General features: G+C 42.3%; 1 protein-coding gene across 5 annotated transcripts in view; it reads left to right on the forward strand.

The window, feature by feature from the left end:
* Nucleotides 1–19,999, forward strand: part of USP47 (ubiquitin specific peptidase 47) — a 90,530-nt gene that overhangs the window by 41,613 nt on the left and 28,918 nt on the right. For 4 of the 5 annotated variants that reach the window (XM_048855839.2, XM_048855841.2, XM_048855843.2 and 1 more), the window contains 4 exons: nucleotides 1,307–1,474; nucleotides 6,282–6,413; nucleotides 10,603–10,679; nucleotides 10,988–11,043. In XM_048855839.2, coding sequence (XP_048711796.1) covers nucleotides 1,307–1,474; nucleotides 6,282–6,413; nucleotides 10,603–10,679; nucleotides 10,988–11,043 — 433 coding nt within the window. The remainder of the gene's footprint in view (nucleotides 1–1,306; nucleotides 1,475–6,281; nucleotides 6,414–10,602; nucleotides 10,680–10,987; nucleotides 11,044–19,999) is intronic. The other variant, XM_048855838.2, reaches the window with a different exon arrangement.

A 19,999-nucleotide genomic window follows, 5' to 3' on the forward strand; every position in this document is an offset into this window, starting at 1 on the left:
GTGCCTGGGTTTAATTTCCAGTGCTGATATATTTCTTCCTCCATCTTGTTAGATGCTGGGAACAGTGCACTCACATTGAGTGTAATTCATTCTCTGGAAAGTGCGTGGTGTATTTCTAAACAATAAGAATTTGGTTTGGTGGTTATGAAAGCCACCTCCTCCTTACCTAGAAAGATGGTGGCTTTGATACATGGCCTTTGGGCTGGGAGAAATGTACAGCAAAGGGCCTCTTCAGTGGCACTTTTATGGGCATGTGACTACTATGTATCATTGATGTTTCTCAGAATATCCGTTCTCTTCTCACTTCACCCATATTTTTAAGCTAGATATAAGGTGCTTAAAGTAAACTTTAAAAGAGGATAGAGTTGTAATCTGTTTCATTGCACCCACTGTGAAGGACATCCAGCCTTAATTTTCACAAATAAAAAGGGTAAAATGTTGCACATTGGAATCCTGAAATGCAAAACTAGGATTGCTTTGTGAGAACAATGACTTTGAGATCAAAAGACTGTTGCTGTCAGCTGGTAACATATGGGGAATAGCTAAAGACTTGCTAAATTCTACGAATTGGACTTGCCTTCTCTAGATGCAAACTTTCAGAAGAGGGTCCTTCAGTGAAAGGCTGAGCACTCAGAAAATTTAAAAGCAGATTGTTCCTGCTTGCATATCTGGGTATATTTTCTTTTGGAGATATGGGTTTAGGCGGTATTGAAGTCACTGCCGGTTTTTATTACTGTTATCACTTTTAATTACGTTCCCTTTTTGAGGATTCGTAGGCATGCTTCACTGGAAAAACAAGCAAGACAAACTTTCCATCTATGTATTTTTTAAATTTTAAGTATTACAGAACTCTCAAGAACCTACATACTGTATCTTTGACTTCTGTTCAAGAAAAAGTAGCTCCATGGATGTAATCCTAAAATAGACGTGCCAGTGATATCTAGCTAATTTAATTTTAATATCAAAAGACAAATACATTTTGGGAGACTTTCTCCTGAAATCTATTGGAACATTGTTGGTACCCTACATCAACATAACTTAGTTAGCAGTCAGGATAATCATAAAAAGTGTTTGTCTTCAAAACTTAACATCTTCCTCAGATTTGCCATATGCAAAATATAGATAATGCTATATCCTTCTTCACAGAGGATTATTTGTAAAACGCTTTGAAATTTGCAGGTGGAAGGTACAGTCTTCTATAGAATTGCACAGTCTTATTTTGATAATTCATTGTTTCTTGTTACATGTATATGTATTATCATTTTTATCTACTTTATAAAACTAACATTTATGGTTTATTTTTAAGAAGTCTCCCCAAACTGAGAGTTGCACTGATAGTGGAGCAGAGAATGAAGGCAGCTGTCACAGTGATCAGATGAGCAATGATTTTTCTAATGATGATGGTGTTGATGAAGGAATCTGCCTTGAAAGCAGTAGTGGTGCTGAAAGGATTTCAAAAGTTGGCATTGAAAAGGTACTCTTAAAACACAAACATGTGGGTACAGCTTTAGTATGTTGTCCAGATAAATGGTGTTTTAAAAACAGTCATATTTCTTTGCTCTTGTTCTAATATTTAAGCCTGCAGCATTGCAAAAAACACAAAAGGCATGGGGAATTTCCCCATTCTGAGGGAATGCTCACCTGGCCAGAGCCTATGGATTTCCTGCTTCGTTCTGGCAGAAAGTTTTTATTTCTGGGGAGCACTTCCATGATGAGGTGGATTGTCAAATCCCTTCACACTATGCAAATGTCTTGCAATTTAAAAACAAAGGGCTAGAGAGTTTTGATCAGTCTTTGGCAGGTTCCACTCTGTGCAAGTCAGCACCTTCAGACTGTTGGAGCAGAAAATGATTTTAGCTATTTTGTTCTGTCCCATATATTTCAGCATAAAATATGTTGTCATATCCTGGGAGAATAAATTCTTGAAGAGGCTGTCTTCCACCTGTAGCATATAGGAGCTTGGAGCAGCCACCTATATGAATGCCTAAAATGGCTGTCTAGTTTTCACCTGACTGTAAACATGTTTCTCATGGAGGCTTGTTTTAATAAAGTATCATTAAAACAAAGAGCTACTAAAATACTAGTTTTCCCCAGGCTTGCCCTTTGTTCACAGCATTATCTTGTGGAGCTACATGGACTCTTATATCTAGGGAAGTACCATTAATATTGAGTTTGGCTGGAAGGGAATCAGAGATGCTTTGTCTGGTATCAAAAGCATAATAGTGGAAAACGCTGGCCTTTGCGATGTTTTGTGATCCATTAGGATGTTAGACCAAGACAGAGTGTGGAGGGTCAATATGTCTCTGAATTAATAGCTTTATTATGACTTTCTTTAATCTGTGACATGAATTTGAGGAAATTGAGATCTTGTGTCAAACCAGCTAAGATAGGTGAGTCAGGCCCATTAAGGGCTTGATCTTATTAGGAGCTTCCATATCTCCTAGGAGATATTGAGTGCCTTCCAGGATGCACAATCACAGTGTAAGTTTGCTCATTTGTCTGCATGCAGCTATTCCTACTTTGCACACATGCAACGTGATGTATGTATGAAACTTGGATTTACATGGACTTGACCTAATTATAAGCCTTCTGTTTTGTCACTTGCATCTTGAATTGTTCCCAGAACCAACTAATAAGCCTGTACAAGTGTTAATGTGCTCCTAGCAAACCACCACAGTCTGTCTAGGTACTACGTCGCTGGAGAATGCAGGATGCTTCAGTTATTTTATTAAAAATATAAAGGTAGCACTATATGATCCAATTAAAGATTGGAGCCTTTGTGCCTAGGGATTTTACATATATGTAATAGTCTAAAGAGCTCACAGTATTAGAATGTGATAGATAGCAGCTGGATCAACAGGAAATGGGAAGAACAAGACAAGTAAAATTATCACTTTTGTATAATGAGCAGTAATTACACCACACTAGCTAACAGTCTTGCTGCTTTATTAGCTGCTAATCTAGCTGTTCTCTAATGTTTTTGTAGTTATCCAAGCAGAGGTGAATTTAAGGAGGTGTTTGAATGAGGGTGATGTAGTGCTTTACATATTTTTGAGCTCTTCCTACCCATTTTGTGGGAGGGGGTTGAAGCAAGAATGTGCTTGAGAAAAACATTCAGCTAATGGACAAGGAAGACTGATATATCTGGCAGAGCAGAGATAAAGACAAGTAGCATGTATTTTATGCAATGAAGGGGAAGTGAGAGGAGGCATGTGAAGAAGGGGTTCATGTCATAGCAACAAGTCAAGATGATCTTAGCAGCAGAGTTTTGAATAGACTTGAGGGAGCCAAGATTGCATTTGTCAAGGCCAAGTTGTAGTAGTCAAGATATGAGATGGTTAGGGCTAGAATCTTATTGAAGGCCATTCCATGACTGGTACATTATGGTAGAAAGTGTGTTGGTGATGCAGATATTGACATTGGTGACAGCTACATCTGAAAGGAAAAGTCAGTCTTTTGGTCAGCCATAATTTCAATGTACTTGAAAGAGAGCATTATAGGCCACCACTACAATCTCTTTTTCTAGAAGTACTAGAGTACCACCATGAAGTTGTAAAACTTACTTGGGGAAAGGTGACAGATAAAGATGAAAGTTCAACTCCCCTTCATTCTTGTAGGTGAAACCATGATCTACAAGTATTAGATATCTCTATCTTGTCTGAGTAGTATGAGATTTCACCATAGAGAAATTGGAAAAGATTGTTTTTTTGTCTTAAATAAATTTTCATTGCGGTATGATTGCTTAACTTTTTTCTTTTATCAGGCTCACAAATTTGGGATGAAAGTCCTGTTTTTTTGAGTTGCTAAGAGTGGAAAAAGTTAGGAAAATACAGTAATAGTACAGATCTCTGAAAACAGCTATCTGTTTGTTGGCCTACAGAAATGATCATGTAGAAGAGAAGAGGGTATTAGGAGCATTTTAATATGCTATTAAATATCTTGAATTAATAGTCACAAAATACATTTCACAATGGCAACTCCATTCCATGATAGCAGTGCCCCTATTCTGTTGTTTAGTGATTACCAAGGACTCTAAGATGGAAAACTTTTACTGGTACAAATCTTCTCTGAAATCTTTGGAAAAGTTGTTACTAATACTTAATTGTAGGATAGGCTTCACTGACCTTATTCAGTGAACTAATCTGAAACATGGCTTGCAACGTTCCCTCTAATTTTTTATATCAATGTGCGGAATGAATTTTATGTGCACCAGTATGAAAGTGATGTGTGGTGGGGGTGGGGCCGAGGGGTTCAGAGTGTGGGAGGGGACTCAAGACTGGGGCAGAGGGTTGGAGTGCGTGTGGGGGTGGGGAGCCAGGGATGAGGGGTTTGGACTGCAGGCTGCCCCAGGGCTGGGGCCAGAGGACTGCCCCCCCTCAGCCCTCTCCCCACTGGCAGCAGGGCCAAGGCGCCTCTCCCCCTCGGAGCTTGCCCCGGGGCTGGGGCTGAGGCAGCTCTGCATGCCCCAACTTGCTCCATCCCCCACCTCTCTCCTCTCCAGTTGCTTGTGGCAGTGCACCTGTGTGGCCCTTTATAGCCTGCTCCGCGGAAGTGCATCTTAGAGGGAACTTAGATGGCCTGTAGTTTGTATCAGTCTAGACCCATTAGGAAGCCGTGGATTGGTTAGAACTGAACCTTTATAAACCCTTTAAAGACTGTTTTTAATAGTGTAATATCTACATTCTGGCCCTCTAATAAATTAGACATTGGGGTGCTAGTGTTCAGTTTGTCTTGATAAATGTGGTATTGGGACTCCTGTAAATCTCTGTTGAGAAGTAGGAGCTAGTTAACAGTCACTTGATTAATGCAGGGAGTGAAAATCATAATACCCATAACTTAATCCTAGATTTGACAATGACTCTGCATTTTGGCCAAGTAATTTCATCTTTCTGTGCTTCTGTGTTTCCATGTGTAAAATGGAGAGGTTTACCCTACCTCAGCAGGAAGTTGGGGATTAATAAATTCATGTTTGTGAAAAGAAAAGCCTTCAATGGAAAATGCTACATAAGTTCTTACTATTTCAGACTCTTGAGCCTTCGGACTAATGATGAAGGAAATCACATACTTTTGTTTCTGGTTCTATAGAGGTCCCCACTCTTTTCCCGCCATGCCCCAGTCCAAATTTTATAACACAGAATTAAGTTTTAAAGATACCCCCCCCCAAAAAAGGAAACTACTTTTTGGCCTTCATTACACATTGATTGAAAGCGTACAGAGAAGAAAGGTAGTGTAATGGTCTAATCGTCAATACTTTAATCCATGCTCTGACATGGTTTGTGACTGTAGGCAAGTCACTGTACCTATTTGTCTCAATTTCCCCATGTGTAAAATGTGGATGTTAACTGTCCGACATAAGAAAATTGTTTTTAACAGTAATGCCTCACAAGTATTATGAGGATTAAAGTTTGTAAATTACATTGAAGATAAGTGCCTTGTCTATGCTAAATATTAGAGAGAAAGCAGTTGCTTCCATAGTTAAGGTGAAATAAGCCTGCGCAGAGTTAAAGTTGTTGAGTCAACTTAACTGTGAATGTCTGTACGTTCAGATGTTTGTGGAGTTTATAAATTTAATTTGGGCTTAATTTCCTGGGTTGGCACTATTTACATTTTTTAAACTGTACCGTATTATTTTTTCTTTTGAGTTAGTGAAACTTTCCCATCCTTAACATCAGATTAGTTTTTTCTCTGAAAATTATTTTTATTAATTTTTAATGCCAGGTTCATACTCTACAGCAGGCTCCCTCTGTTTTTTTTTGGATAAGGAGAATATATTGTAAGTAAGGTAGGGATAAAATTTTATATTTTGTATCTGCGTTCATATTCAGCATCTGTATAGGAAGGAAGGGTGGTCCTGAGGTTTTAAGGCAGTTGACTAGGACTTAGGAGACCTGTCTCTGTGACCTTGGACAAGTCACTCCTCTTTCCGTTTCTCTCTTCCACATTAGTAAAATGAAGATAATACTTCCTTTGTCTTTCCTGTTTTTTAGATAGTCCCCACCCCCAAAGAGCTTATTGTCTCTTATTATGCTTTTTCTCACAGCGCCTAGCACAATGGGGCTCTGATCTTGGTTGGGGCCTCTGGGTGCTACTGTAATTCTACTAATAATGCAGAATAGTACTTGTAGAGAGGTCTATGCACAATTGTTTCCATAGTTATTTTTCATGTAACTATACACAATTGAGAAACTTTTTTTAAATAACACAAGTGCAGTTTGTCAGAATGACTTATTACAAGTTCTCTGTTCCTTACTTTGATTTATCTATTTATTTTTCTTCTCTAGAATTCTTTACTGTATGAACTCTTTTCTGTAATGGTCCATTCAGGAAGTGCTGCTGGTGGCCATTACTATGCCTGCATAAAATCTTTTAATGATGAGCAGTGGTATAGCTTCAATGATCAACATGTCAGCAAGGTAAAGTAATATTTGCTGCTTTGTTTTCCCCATAAATGAAACAATGAGATTTTATTATTGTTCATGACTCTCACTTGTAGTATTTGAAGTAATGTGCATATTTGTGAAGTTACAGTGCATAGACTTTGAATTTAGTTTATATCGCTTTTTCAGCTTCTCATCATCTAGCCTCAACTTGTTCGTGTGTATAATTCATTACTTAATTTGAATGTTAAGTGCTTTTGCAAAATCTTTTCATATGAAGAATGATACATGTGATTATTTTAATTTTTCATATATTAAGTCTTCTCATATTTCCAGCCACCATCAGTGCAGACTGCATGATTTAGCCTGTCTGGATCTGTGAGGACCTAAGATATTTCTCTTTGAGGGAAGAATGCCTTCTAAATGTGTGTGTTTTTTTTTTTTTAAATCCCTTTCCCCTCCCTCCCCTTCTTTGCCTGTTGTTTCACTATTGGATCAAGAAATGGAGGTAGCAATGCAAACCAAATAGCTAGGAAATAATGGTGCATTCTTTGTGGTAGCACTCTACAAGTCTTCATTGTAGGCTCATTCTACAGTACTTGCTGTCATGGTGCCCCCACCCCATTGGCAGTTTGTTTGCTCCTCTGAGCAGGTCTTCTGCCTGCAACAAGGTCTGTCAGTCACTGTCTGTGCAATATAGGAAGTTCATTGGGTGCTGTTATTAATTCTCAAGCAATATGAGAGATTTCCGGATATGGGAAGAGGCAAGGCTACCTGCTTCAGCTGATCAGGACATGTTATGGCTTCTCCGTGCTGCTTTATCCTGTTTAATAGAAATCTTCAGTTTTTTAGGCTAATTTTGCTCTCTTTTTATTTACTGTCCCCCTTCTTCCACACCACCTCTATACAAAAGAAAATACAACATATTCTTTCTGGCTAAAGATTTTGAGAAGTCTAACATTCCCATCTCTCTTCTCTTAAGGAACTGTTCCCTGACCCTGGGAGAAAAGTGCATGGTCCTGGCACTGTCTTCCTGTAAAGACTTTGAGGATGGTTCTGGTGAACTTCCATAAGGTGTCCAGATGATTAAGGGAGGGAAAGTCTTGTAGGAATGGAAGTCTCCTATTAAATGTGAAAGCCTTGGCAGCTTTAGTTTTATGCCTTCCCCTTTAAAATAGACAAGGGCAACTTCTTGCTTGCTCAAAGAGTTAATGATAGTTCTGCCATAATTCAAAGGTAGTGGTGTTAATCCTATCCTGCTCCAAAGCTTCATATGTCTTGACCTTAGTAAAGCTTTTGATATAGTGTCCATGACCATCTCATAAACTAGGGAAATGCAACCTAGATGGCACTACTATAAGATGGGTGCAAAACTGGTTGGAAAACCGTTCCCAGAGAGTAGTTATGAGTAGTTAACAGTGATGCTGGAAAGGGCATAACAAGTGGGGTCCCGCAGGGGTCGGTTCTGTTCAGTATCTTCATCAGTGATTTAGATAATGGCATAAAGAGTACACTTATAAAGTTTGTGGACGATACCAAAATGGGAGGGGTTGCAAGTGCTTTGCAGGATAGGGTTAAAATTCAAAATGATCTGGACCAACTGGAGAAATCGTCTGAAGTAAATAGGATGAAATTCAATACAAACAAAGGCAAAGTACTCCACCTAGGAAAGAACAATCAGTTGCACACATACAAAATGGGAAATGACTGCCTAGGAAGGAGTACTGCGGAGAAGGATCTGGGGGTCATAGTGGACAACAAACTAAATATGAGTTGACAGTGTGTAACCATGATGCGGAAAAAAGCGAACATCATTCTGGGATGTATTAGCAAGAATGTTGTAAGCAAGACATGAGACGTAATTCTTCCACTCTACTCTGCGCTGATTAGGCCTCAGCTGGAGTACTGAGTGCAGTTCTGGGCGCCACATTTCAGAAAGTGCAGAGAAGAGCAACAAAAATTATTAAAGGTCTAGAAAATATGACTTATGTTTAGTCTGGAAAACAAAAGACTGAGAGGGGACATACCTTTTCAAGTACATAAAAGGTTGTTACAAGGAGGAGAGAGAATTGTTCTTCTTAATCTCTGAGGATAAGACAAGAATAGGTCTATAAGATGGATAGAAAGCTGGTTAGATCGGTGGGCTCAACTGGTATTGATCAATGGCTCGATGCGTAGCTGGCAGCCAGTATCAAGTGGAGTGCCCCAGGGGTCCATCCTGGTTTTGTTCAACATCTTCATTAATGATTTGGATGATGGAATGGATTGCACCCTCAGCAAGTTCGCAGATGACACTAAACTGGGGTGAGAGGTAGATATGCTGAAGGCTAGGGATAGGATTCAGAGTGACCTAGACAAATTGGAGGATTGGGCCAAAAGAAATCTGAGGTTCAACAAGGACAAGTGCAGAGTCCTGCGCTTAGGAGGGAAGAATCCCATGCATTGCTACAGCCTGGGGACCGACTGGCTAAACGGCAGTTCTGCAGAAAAGGACCTAGGAATTAATGGATGAGAAGCTGGATATGAGTCAACAGTGTGCCCTTGTTGTCAAGAAAGCTAATGGCATATTGGGCTGCTTTAGTAGGAATGTTGCCAGCAGATAGAGGGAAGTGATTATTCCCCTCTATTCGGCAGTGGTGAGGCCACATCTGGAGTATTGCATCCAGTTTTGGGCCCCCCACTACAGAAAGGATGTGGACAAATTGGAGAGAGTCCAGTGGAAGGCAATGAAAATGGTTAGGGGGCTGTGGACTTATGAGAAGAGGCTGAGGGAACTGGGCTTATTTAGTCTGCAGAAGAGAAGAGCGAGGGGGGATGTGATAGCAGCCTTCAACTACCTGAAGGGGGGGGCGGGTTCAGAGAGGATGGAGCTAGGCTGTTTTCAGTGGTGGCAGATGACAAACAAGGAGCAATGGTCTCAAGTTGCAGTGGGGAAGGTCTAGGTTGGCAATTAGGAAAAACTATTTCTCTAGGAGGGTGGTGAAGCAGTGGAATGGGTTACCTAGGGAGGTGGTGGAATCTCCATCCGTAGAAGTTTAAGGCCCTGGCTGGGATGATTTAGTTGGTGTTGGTCCTGCTTTGAACAGGGGGTTGGACTAGATGACCTCCTGAGGTCCCTTCCAACCCTAATCTTCTATTATTCTTCTATGATTCTAAGAAGCAATGGGTGTAAATTGCAGCAAGGGAGCTTTAGGTTGGACTTTAGGAAAACTTCCTAACTGTCAGGGTGGCTAAGCACTGGAATAAATTGCCTAGGAGATTGTGGAGTCTCCAGCATCAGAGATTTTTAAGAGCATGTTACACACACCTGTCAGGGATGGTCTAGATAATACTTAATCCTGCCATGAGTGCAGGGGACTGGACTAGATGACCTCTCGAAGTCCCTTCCAGTCCTATGTTTCTATGCTAAATGTAACTATAAATCTCCATTATTGTTTGACTGACAAGAGCTCCACTTGAAGTCAATGGCGGAATTCCCATTGAGTAAGGATTTTATCCTAGATTTCTGTCCCTAAAAAGAATTTAGTAGCCTTACGACCAAAACACTTACAAAAGTTATGATGGTGATGCTTGTGGATGCTCTCAGGACCGACCAAGTCTATGGGGGATGTATGTGTACACACACATACAATATTGAATTTGAGGTGTAGCTTAAGCAAAGCCATCCTGTTACCTTACCATTTTAAATCAGGCAAATCCATCACTTGTAGTTATTAGGGTTTTTTTGGTAGCTGACCCAACATGTTTTAAGAGAGCTTACAACTTGCTTTTTGTCTACACACATTTTTCCACTTGGGACTGATTCTTTGAAGTATGACCTTCTTTGAACTCTTATCTACTAGGAAATGTGCCTTCTGGGATTTTCTACATTGAATATATTTACTTGAATTTTCATATGAATTTTTAAATCATGCTATAGAAGTGTATGGAAGTTGAAAGAGACTGTATTTGCTGTCATGTTTCTTATAATGCATATTAAAATTTGTTTAAGAAACTCACACTTCAAAAAAGTTTAAGGATCTTTATTTTCCACCTAAAAGGGAGACCTAATCGCTTTTAGACACACAACTTTTATTTTCTTGCTCATTTAGAAAATAAAAAGAAACAAATGTAAAACAGTAATGAGTTTAGTATGATTGTCAGTTTTTCCAATAAATGCTCACTGACTATTGTTACTTGACAAAGAATGAACTTTTTTTTTTAAAAAAAATGTTTTTGCTACTAGATAACCCAAGAAGATATTAAGAAAACATATGGTGGGGCCTCTGGAAGCAGAGGCTATTATTCCAGTGCTTTTGCTAGGTTAGTATCTCTCTAGTACTTCTTTTTTAATATTGATATAAACCAGCCAAATCTTTTGCATGCCACATTATGGCAAAAATGGTATAATATGTTTATATAAAATAATTCTAAAAATTGATGACAATTTCAGAACTTCTAGCAATAGTATGAATTTCATGTTTAAAAACAATATTTGTGATTACTGAATTAATACACATTATTACAGTTGCCATATACGGCTATTTATGGTATTAATAAGTTTAATAAAAGTATTTTATTTTGGCTTCCAAGTCAGATACTGATATTCTTAAAAATATTTTCCCTACTAGCTCCACAAATGCATATATGCTTATATATAGACTGAAGGATCCGACAAGAAATGCAAGTAAGTGTGTGGGGTTTTTTTTGACTAAAAATGTTAATTTCAGAGTAGGAAGGCTTTTTAGAGTGTATATGGGGTTCTAATTGCTATGTTTGTTAGACCTGATTTTTTTATTATGAGCTTAAGTAATTTTTAAACATGAGGCAAAGTAGAAGTGCAATTTACTTTTGTAGTTACTCTTTACCCTTTTAAAATTTTCTCACTTGCCAGTGTGATATTTCATGGTATCAGGACAGGAGTGTCTGTTTGATAGGTTTCACTGAAGGGTTTGTTCTTTGACTTTCTGGTATAACCAGAACCCATAGGCCTTCAGAAGCTTTCTCTTCTATGTGTAGATATTTTTCAAATACTTTAAACAAGGAGATTCCATTCAGCACCAGAACACCAGGGAGGGGGAAAAGGGGGTGCGACAGTGTCTGAAAGCTCTGTAAAGTAGAAGCTTGTTTTTAAAATATCAAATTGTGGGAAGAACCAACATATGAAGATTAGTCCATGTTTTTTCCTTTCCTTTTAAAATCCAGGGAGATATGGTCCATTGTGGAAATGTACCCAAAACAGCAGTAATAGCTACACAAAATATACTACCACCTAATCAGTCAGAATAGAGGTGTTTTTTTTTTTAGAATAAGAATCAGTGAAATTACTGCAGAGATTAAATTGGCTTGTGATTTCAAAGCTATATTTTTAAAGAAAGTAAAGATCTAGTGTAACCCCAGTCCATTGCCACAAAGGGAAGATAGATCAGTTTCTGTGCTGGAAAACATTCAAAATTGTTTAAAGATTCTGACAGCTGGTATTAGAACTAAATTTAGCCATACCGAATATTCATTTATTTTTATATTGATATCAAAAATAGGTGTCTACCAGGACTTTAGATCTCCTGAAATAATTTAATTTAGCGCCCTCTCCCCCCACAAGCATAATGGATTGCTTTTCCAGTACCAGCAGATTAGAAACCTTTCCACCTCACATAGATCTCTGCAATTCTCAACACCCTCCCTGCCATAAATACCTAGGGGATAAGATGGGCCTGCTGGTTGACAGATTTGGACTCTGGTGAACCAGAGTAAGTAAAATCCAGAAGCAGTGATCCCTTATGGGGAGAGTGCTCTCAATTGCCTACTTCCATTTATTTGTGCTAGCACTTAGGTGCCCCACTAGGGATTGTTTGCACGGTATATAATGAAGGGTCAGACCCAGTAACAAGGGAGCTTTATCTTAAGTGTCTCTGATCTCAACAGGAGCAGTATGGTATTGGGAGAGAGGTGGTCTTGTGGGAAACATGTCACAAACCATTTAGGTCTTTGTTAAAATCAGCACTGTGAATTCCACCAAGAAACTTATTTGGCAGTCAATACAGATTCCAAAGCACTGGTGTAATGGTCTTCAGCTTCAGTTTCTTAATGGCGTCAATGTCAACATGAATAACTGCATGACGGTCTTCATCAAAGAGAAGAAGTTGCATTTTTCTCTCCAGGTGCAGGTTGAAAAAGTGTTCTTGGCTGTACTTGCTATGTGGTTGAGAAGCAGGCCAGTATATCTTAACGTGTGCATCTGTTACAGGTGGCAGTCCCATCTATTTGTAGATGCATGGCTGTCACCTGCATATGCAGTTGATGAATTCCATCACCTCAAGTACGGGTGATAGAGCATTCAGCACTCAGTTGTGTGTGCATGCAAAGTTGAGCATATGTATGTGGGGAATGGATTGAAAATCTGGCCTACGTAATAACATTCTGCCATTGTAGCTGTATTAGAAGGAAAGCTAGACAATCATCAGTTTCCCTTAATCCTTTCCTGCTGGGTGAAATTTTAGACTGCATAAAATTGACCAGAAAGTCAATCAATTAGAACAGCTATGAGCAAGATTACGCAGTCAAGGAAATTAGCAGCAAACATAGTGAAGAGAACCGCAAAATATCAGTTTGAATTGACCCCTTGGAATTTAATTAAAAGAACTTTCATTGATGGTTTTAGATATATTTTGGACTTGTATAGTGAATTTTGAGCTCGGTCATATTTTTAGACAAAAAAGGCCATTTTGCAACTTCAGAATTGTACTATTCCTTGCTTGCTTATTAGTCTAGCTACTTCAATACCATTGTTTCAATGACCGCATTTCAAGTAAGTGTTAGTTGTTAGTTTAGAGGTTAGAGTCCAGCTGGAACTTTGCCCTGGACCGGGGCATGCCCCGTTCCCTGGGCTTTAAGCCATGTTTGTCATGCAACAGGCCAGTGCCTATCAGTGACCCTCACAGCAGCTGTTGAAGGAATACCATATAAAGGATAAGTGCAGGATTTGCAAAAACTTTTGTCCCAGAACCCAAAAGGAGATGGACTTCTGCTAGAGAGCCTTCCTGATGGAGGCTGCGCTATGCCCAGCATCGGAGCCCTCCCAATGGGATTCCGCTCCTGGCACCTCAACATCGGTGCAGAGCGCCCCACCAGCACTGGGATTCTCCCAGCACCGTTCCCCCTTGCCGGTGCCCAAGAACTGTCAGAAGAAAAAGGGCTCCCCAGCACCTTCCAAGGAGGAGAAGGGGGCTCTGGGCAAAGGAGCTAGTTCAGGACACATGCCCACCCTGGAGCTACAGGGGAGTACTGCTAAGGTTGGACCCTCCTAGCTCAGCCAGGGATTCACCTCCAACTCCTGGGAGTGGTAGGGGATCCCGGCTTCTACAGGGACCTTCGTTGTCCAAGATGACCCGTGCAGCCAAAGGAGTGGTGGGCCTACGGGTACTGCAGATTTTATGCCAGGTGCCAGAAGTGGCTAAGGCCCTGCAGCCCCAAGGCAAGCCAGTCATGGGACCTCCCCAAAGGGCAGGGGAGCACCATTGGTCCCTGAATCACAGGTGTTTGTCCATGGCCTAGAACACTGGTCCTGCAACCCTGGTCGCTGGCTAGAAGGCCCACGTCCCCAGTGCCGAGCTCTTCTTCCACGAGGCACAGATTGCTGGAACTGAGGCACCAAGACCCATGCTCCTGGATACCAACCAGCCTCTCAAGATCACCTTCGGGCAGATCTTTATCACCCAGGCAGCCTGCTAGGCACTGGTCCTCGCTGGTGCAGGACCGCTCACCATCGCAGCACTGATCTCTGCTGCCTCGGTACTGCTTGAGGGACAGGTGGCGATCCCTGCCCTCTAAACACCAGTCTCCAATGAGAGTTAGCCAGCACACGCAGGCCTCCACAGCCCCTCCGTGGGCACCAGAAGGGGACTGCTCCGAGTTGGAGCCAGGGTTCAGCCCATTGCCAAGGGGGTACAAATCCCTGTTGGCCAGTGAGACCAGCACGGCATCAGTGGCATGGCAACAGGGACAGTGGTCTGGTCAGTGGCCATGTTGGAACCCTTGTGGGATGCCGGTCCCATACTTCCACCACGGGGACAACTTAATGGGCACCAACACTCAAGGAGCCATCTCCAGAAAGGGAAGGGGAACTCGCCCCTCCCCTGGTGATGCCCTCATCGTCTTTGTCACCAGCTGAAGCGGTGGCCATGCCCTCCGGGATTAGCTGTCCCCCCCCGACGACTTTTAGGAGCACCAAGCTCTCCTTAAAAGGATGGCTACCAACTTAAACCTCGAAATTGAGGAGTTGGAGGAGCAATCAGACAGCTTGTTCAATCTCGTATCATCCTCCACCCTGGCCTGCCTTGCACTACCTGTCCACCCGGGGTCCTAAAGAAGTATTTCGTCCCCACAAAGGGGTTTGAATATCTCTATACACATCCATCAGTGGGGATGCTGGTCGTGCCCGCAGTTAACAAGAGAGACAAATGAGCGGCACACCAAAAAATGAAGACCCCAACACCTAGACCTCTTAGGCAGAAATATTTATTCGACAGCCAGCCTACAATTCTGGGTATCCAACCACCAAGCCCTGTTGGGCAGGTACAATTTTAATTTATGGGACTCCCTTATCAAGTGCAGGGAGGCCTTTCCATAGGACCTGGCCCTTGAGTTTGCCATGATCCTGGAGGAGAGCTAAGTGGTGGCAAAGGGCACCCTCATTGTCGTGGGAAGCTACAGACTTGGCTGCCAGGGTGGTTGCCTAGGCAGGGGCCATGAGGTGCTGTTCTTGGTCATAATCTTTGGGGCTATCCCAAGAGAAGTAGGCCACCATCCAGGACCTCCTGTATGAGGGCGCGGGGCTCTTCTCTGAGTTCACTGACGCAAGGTTGCATGGCATTAAAGACTCCTGGGCCACCCTGCGGTCACCGGGCCTCCACACTCCACAGCAGGCCAGAAAGCAGTTCTGGCCTCCTCCTCTCCCTCCTCCACCTTAATCCTGGGGGTCTTCCCGGCAGGGGACCTACAGGAGAATAAGTGACACTGCCCTTTGTCCTCACGAATGCCTGCTCAACCCAGCCCTTCAAAACACCACAGGGGTGAGAGATGAGCATTTTGAAGGTGCGATAGGGGACGGCACCCCAGTCAAGTACCTGGCTCCATCCTCCTGTTTTTTCCTCACCTGCCTATGCCCCTTCCAGTCGGCAGGGTTGTGAGTGACATCTGACCATTGGGTGCGCAACGCAATGTCCTTGGGCTACACCCTATAGTTCTCGACTGTCCCTGCCTCCCACCCACCTTCGCCAGTTCCTCTTCATGGGCCTCTCTCATGAGCAGCTGCTTGCTCAGGAGGTAGAAAACCTCCTACAGCTGGGAGTGATGAAGGAGGTCCCTTGGAATATGAAGGGGAAAGGATTCTACTTCCGATATCTCCTAATCCCGAAAGCAAAATGGGGCTTAAGACGTGGACCTGTTTAGCCTCAACAGGCATCTCGAGAAGTTGAAGTTTAGCATGGTCTCCCTGGCCTCCTCCATCCCTTCCCTGGATCTGGGAGACTGATATGCCACCTTCAGATTTTCCATTTTCCCAGGACACAGATGTGTCCTCTGCTTTGTGTTGGGCTAGCACCATTTTCAATTCACGGCGCTGCCCTTTGGTCTCTCATCAGCCCTGAGAGTGTTTACAAAGTGCATAGCACCAGTGGCTGCTTACCTGAGGTGTCGGGATGTTCAGATTTACCCAGACCTCAATGACTGGCTGATCAAGCACTGGTCTTGGCATCAGGTGCGGGGGCACATCAGTCTGATTGCTCCAGTATCGCGATCTAGGTCTATTGATAAATGAGAAGAAATCAATGTTAATTCTGGTGCAGCACTTGGAGTTTGTAGGAGCGGTCCTCAACTCTACTCTGGCCAGAGCCATCCTCCCCAAAGCCTGATTCTGTGCTATTTCAGACCTAATTTCACATATGCAAGCCCACCCTCTCTCCAATGCTCACACGTGCTTGAGGCTGTTGGGCCACATGGCAGCCTGCACTTACGTAGTCTAGCATGCACAGCTCCATCTGAGTCCCTTCCAGATGTGGCTGGCGCCAGTCTACGTTGCCAACAGACACAACATAAACCAGGTAGTCAAGATTCCGGACCACATACTGTCGTTGCTCACTTTGTGATTGGACCCCACATTGGGGCTGGAGAGAGTCCCCTTCGCAGCCGTGTCCCCATCAATCAACCTGGTCTCTGATGCTTCGGCTCTGGGATGGGGAGCCGAGCTGGGCAATCTCTGTATGCAAAGTTGTTGGTCAAGTTGCAATTGCTCCTTACGCATAAATTTCAGGGTGCTCAGAGTGGTACGATTGGCCCGTCAAGCTTTCCTGCCTCATATAAAAGGCAGAGTGGTTCAGGTCCTGACTAACCATACCACTGCTGTGTTCTACATCAACAGGCAAGGTGGAGCCCGGTCTTCATCCTTTGCCAAGAAGCCCTCAGGCTCTGGAACTTCTGTGTTTAGCAACCAGAAACACTTTAGCAACCAGATCGCCTCAGCAGGACCTTCTCACCACGAGTGGTCACTCCATCCAGAGGTAGTCAGGTGAACTTGTTTGCATCCAGGCAAAACAGAAAGTGCCTGTTCAATTCAGGGGGCCGACAGAGGGTCCCTTTCAGATGCTTTCCTGCTCCCATGGTCGGGGGCTCTGATGTATGCCTTCTCTACAGAGCCGTTAATCCACAGAGTATTGTGAAAATCAAGCAAGACAGAGCATGTTAGAGAAGCTGTTACTCTGGAAGGAATTGTTACCATAGTGTTCATGTTTGTGAGTCACCTAGAATGGAATCGACACGAGCAGGCATGCTAAGACGAAAAAACGGCTTCATGCATTTACGTTATCCCTTTTGCCAGACTCTGCTTATGTTACTTTCAGGCGTTTTGCCATCTATCACGAATGGGAATTGCACAAGTCAGTAGTAGACGACATTTTCACTCAGTTCTGTTCAGCTCCCAAACGAAGAAGAAATGCAACGTGCGTTGCTCCAGAGGTGCTCTAGGTCTACGCTCTCGGGGTGATGCTCTCCTTCTTTTATCATTGGGTCATCTGAGCTACACCTTTCCTTCTTTACTGATCCTACCTTGAGAAAATTCATCAAGACACGGCAAGAGTCATCCTCATTGACCTATATTGGCCCAGATAGTTTTGGTTCCCGTACTTCCAGTGGCTGTTATCCTGCTGGCATCCAATCATTTTCTGATCTCTTGACCCAGGAGAGGGGCAGAATCAAGCATCCCAACCCCAATATGCTTCAGGCTACAGCTTGGTTTTTGGATGGCCATCAACACCTAGAACTTTCCTGTTTGGAAACCCTACAAACGGTCCTTAACAGCAGAAAGCTTCAGTAGGAAATCCTGTTCAGCCAAATGGAAGCGTTTCTCCATCAGGGCATGTCAGAAACCCAAGTAAGAGGATATTCCCTCAATTTTGGACTGTCGTCTTTTTCTCAAAATGGATGGCATTTCCATGAGTTTTGTACGAGTCCACCTGGCAGCAGGCAGTATGTGCCATCTGATGGTTACTTGGTTTTCACTCACCCCTTGACTATCAGATTCTTAAAGGACCTAATTAGAACCTTTCCACCAGAAAGGAAGCCTGCCCCTCATTTGAACCTTGTGCTGTAAGCTCTGTCAAAGCTTCCCTTCAACCCATTAGCTACATGTTCCACTTCTCATTTATTTATGAAAGTTGCATTCCTTGTGGCTATCACCTCAGCCAGGAAGGTAGGTCAATTGGGAGCCCTGTTGATCCCAACCTTCTATGTACAAAAGACACAATTGATTTAGAAAATCTCCTACTCTTTTTCTCTATGGAGGAAAAAGTCCGAGGTCAAACTGTCTCCTCTGAGGATCATGAAGTGGATTTCTGGTTGTATCTTACTGTCAATTTTCTCACCTTCCTCCATCACACGGGTCTGAGGGCTCATTCTACACAAGAGCAAAAGCAACATCTACAGCATTTCTTCAGGAAGTGTATCTGGTTGACATCTGTAAAGCAGTGACATGGACTCCCATACATATTTTGCGAGATATTATGCTCAAGTACAGTACTCTGCTGCTGAAGGATCCTTTGGGACAGCAGTCCTTCAAGCTGCTCTGCTGCCTGCAACCTTGCCCTTTCCTCCTTCTTGAGTATTGCTCGTCAGTCACTCAGTAGAATACACATAGGGACCAGGGCTCAAAGAGGAGGAGGAGATTTCTGGTAGTAACTGGAGGTTATTTGTGATGTGTGGTCCCTGTGCTTCAGACCTCACTTGGATTTGTGGTAAAGAAGGAACTAGAAAGGCGGTTGGCCGAAATGCCCTTTAATTCCTCATTTGGAGGCCCGAGGGTAAGGGCACCAGGTGCATGCCAACGGACACTGCTTCCAAAATTGTCTGACTTGGGGCACATGGAGCACATGTTTGTTCCACAGTGGAATACAGATAGAGAATGTGCATCTTGAAGAACCTCCAGTTACCATAAGGCAAGTAACTTCCTTATCCCTGTCCCATGCCAGTATTTTTCTCCATACAATGAATAATGGTATACTTCTAGCTTCGAAGGAAATACAACATTTTGTGTGTAACAGAGAAAAAAATTACAAGAGAACAACTATAGGCTAAGTACCAGGTTCCAATGATTTCTGAGAAGTTGGGTTGCTTTAAGTATAAAATAGCTATAAAGAAATATCATATCCTTTAGTGGAAACAAAGATACGAATTAGAGACCATTAAACAATCCTCCAGCTTGCAATAGGTTGAGTTACTTGGTGATAGAATGCTGTCAGCCCAAGGATTTTTACAAAATATATGGCTAAAATAGAATATCTAAGAGAAGAGAACATAGACGTTATGCAAAATTTGAATGACTGAAATATTGGTCATTTCCAGGAAGAACCATTAATTTCCATATGCTATTTACGCCGAAGTGCCACAAAACCTGTAATTTTAATCAACTGCTGAGCACGTTTTCACAAAGATACACTGGATAGTATTTTCTCAGGAAACAAAAATCGTGAGGATTCTCAATTTTCAGCATCATCAGTGTCTAACCTTTATGATTTTCATATTGTCCAATGCCTAACTATGGCCAGCCCACATCTTCTACAAAGGAGGTGACATCCTAAACTACTTTTTAGGATTGTGTCCAGTTCCACAGGGCGTGACACTTGTAGGCCAAAAGACAGCTTCATTTGCAGGTGTTAACTTGTTCCTCCTTAAACTTTTTGAGAAATGTCACAGATTCTACATTTCTCCCTTTGTAGACAGAATCTTACTTAGTGCACTGCTCTATGTTAAAAAGAACACATTTATTTTATCATGATATTGATGATATAAGTTGGAATATTCTCCTATTCCAGGATGGTGAGTGAGCTGATTGTAATAAACTTCTTCTTTAGAACATAGTCTTCAGTCTTGACTCCCTTGATAAACAGCAAAACTCCTTGCTGACTCTGCATTATTATCTAACACTATCCTTAGTAAAAAGAAAAGGAGTACTTGTGGCACCTTAGAGACTAACAAATTTATTTGAGCATAAGCTTTCGTGAGCTACAGCTCGCTTCATCGGATGCTCATGAAAGCTTATGCTCAAATAAATTTGTTAGTCTCTGAGGTGCCACAAGTACTCCTTTTCTTTTTGT

This window comes from Caretta caretta, chromosome 6, assembly GCF_965140235.1.
Source record: "Caretta caretta isolate rCarCar2 chromosome 6, rCarCar1.hap1, whole genome shotgun sequence".
Taxonomy (NCBI): domain Eukaryota; kingdom Metazoa; phylum Chordata; order Testudines; family Cheloniidae; genus Caretta; species Caretta caretta.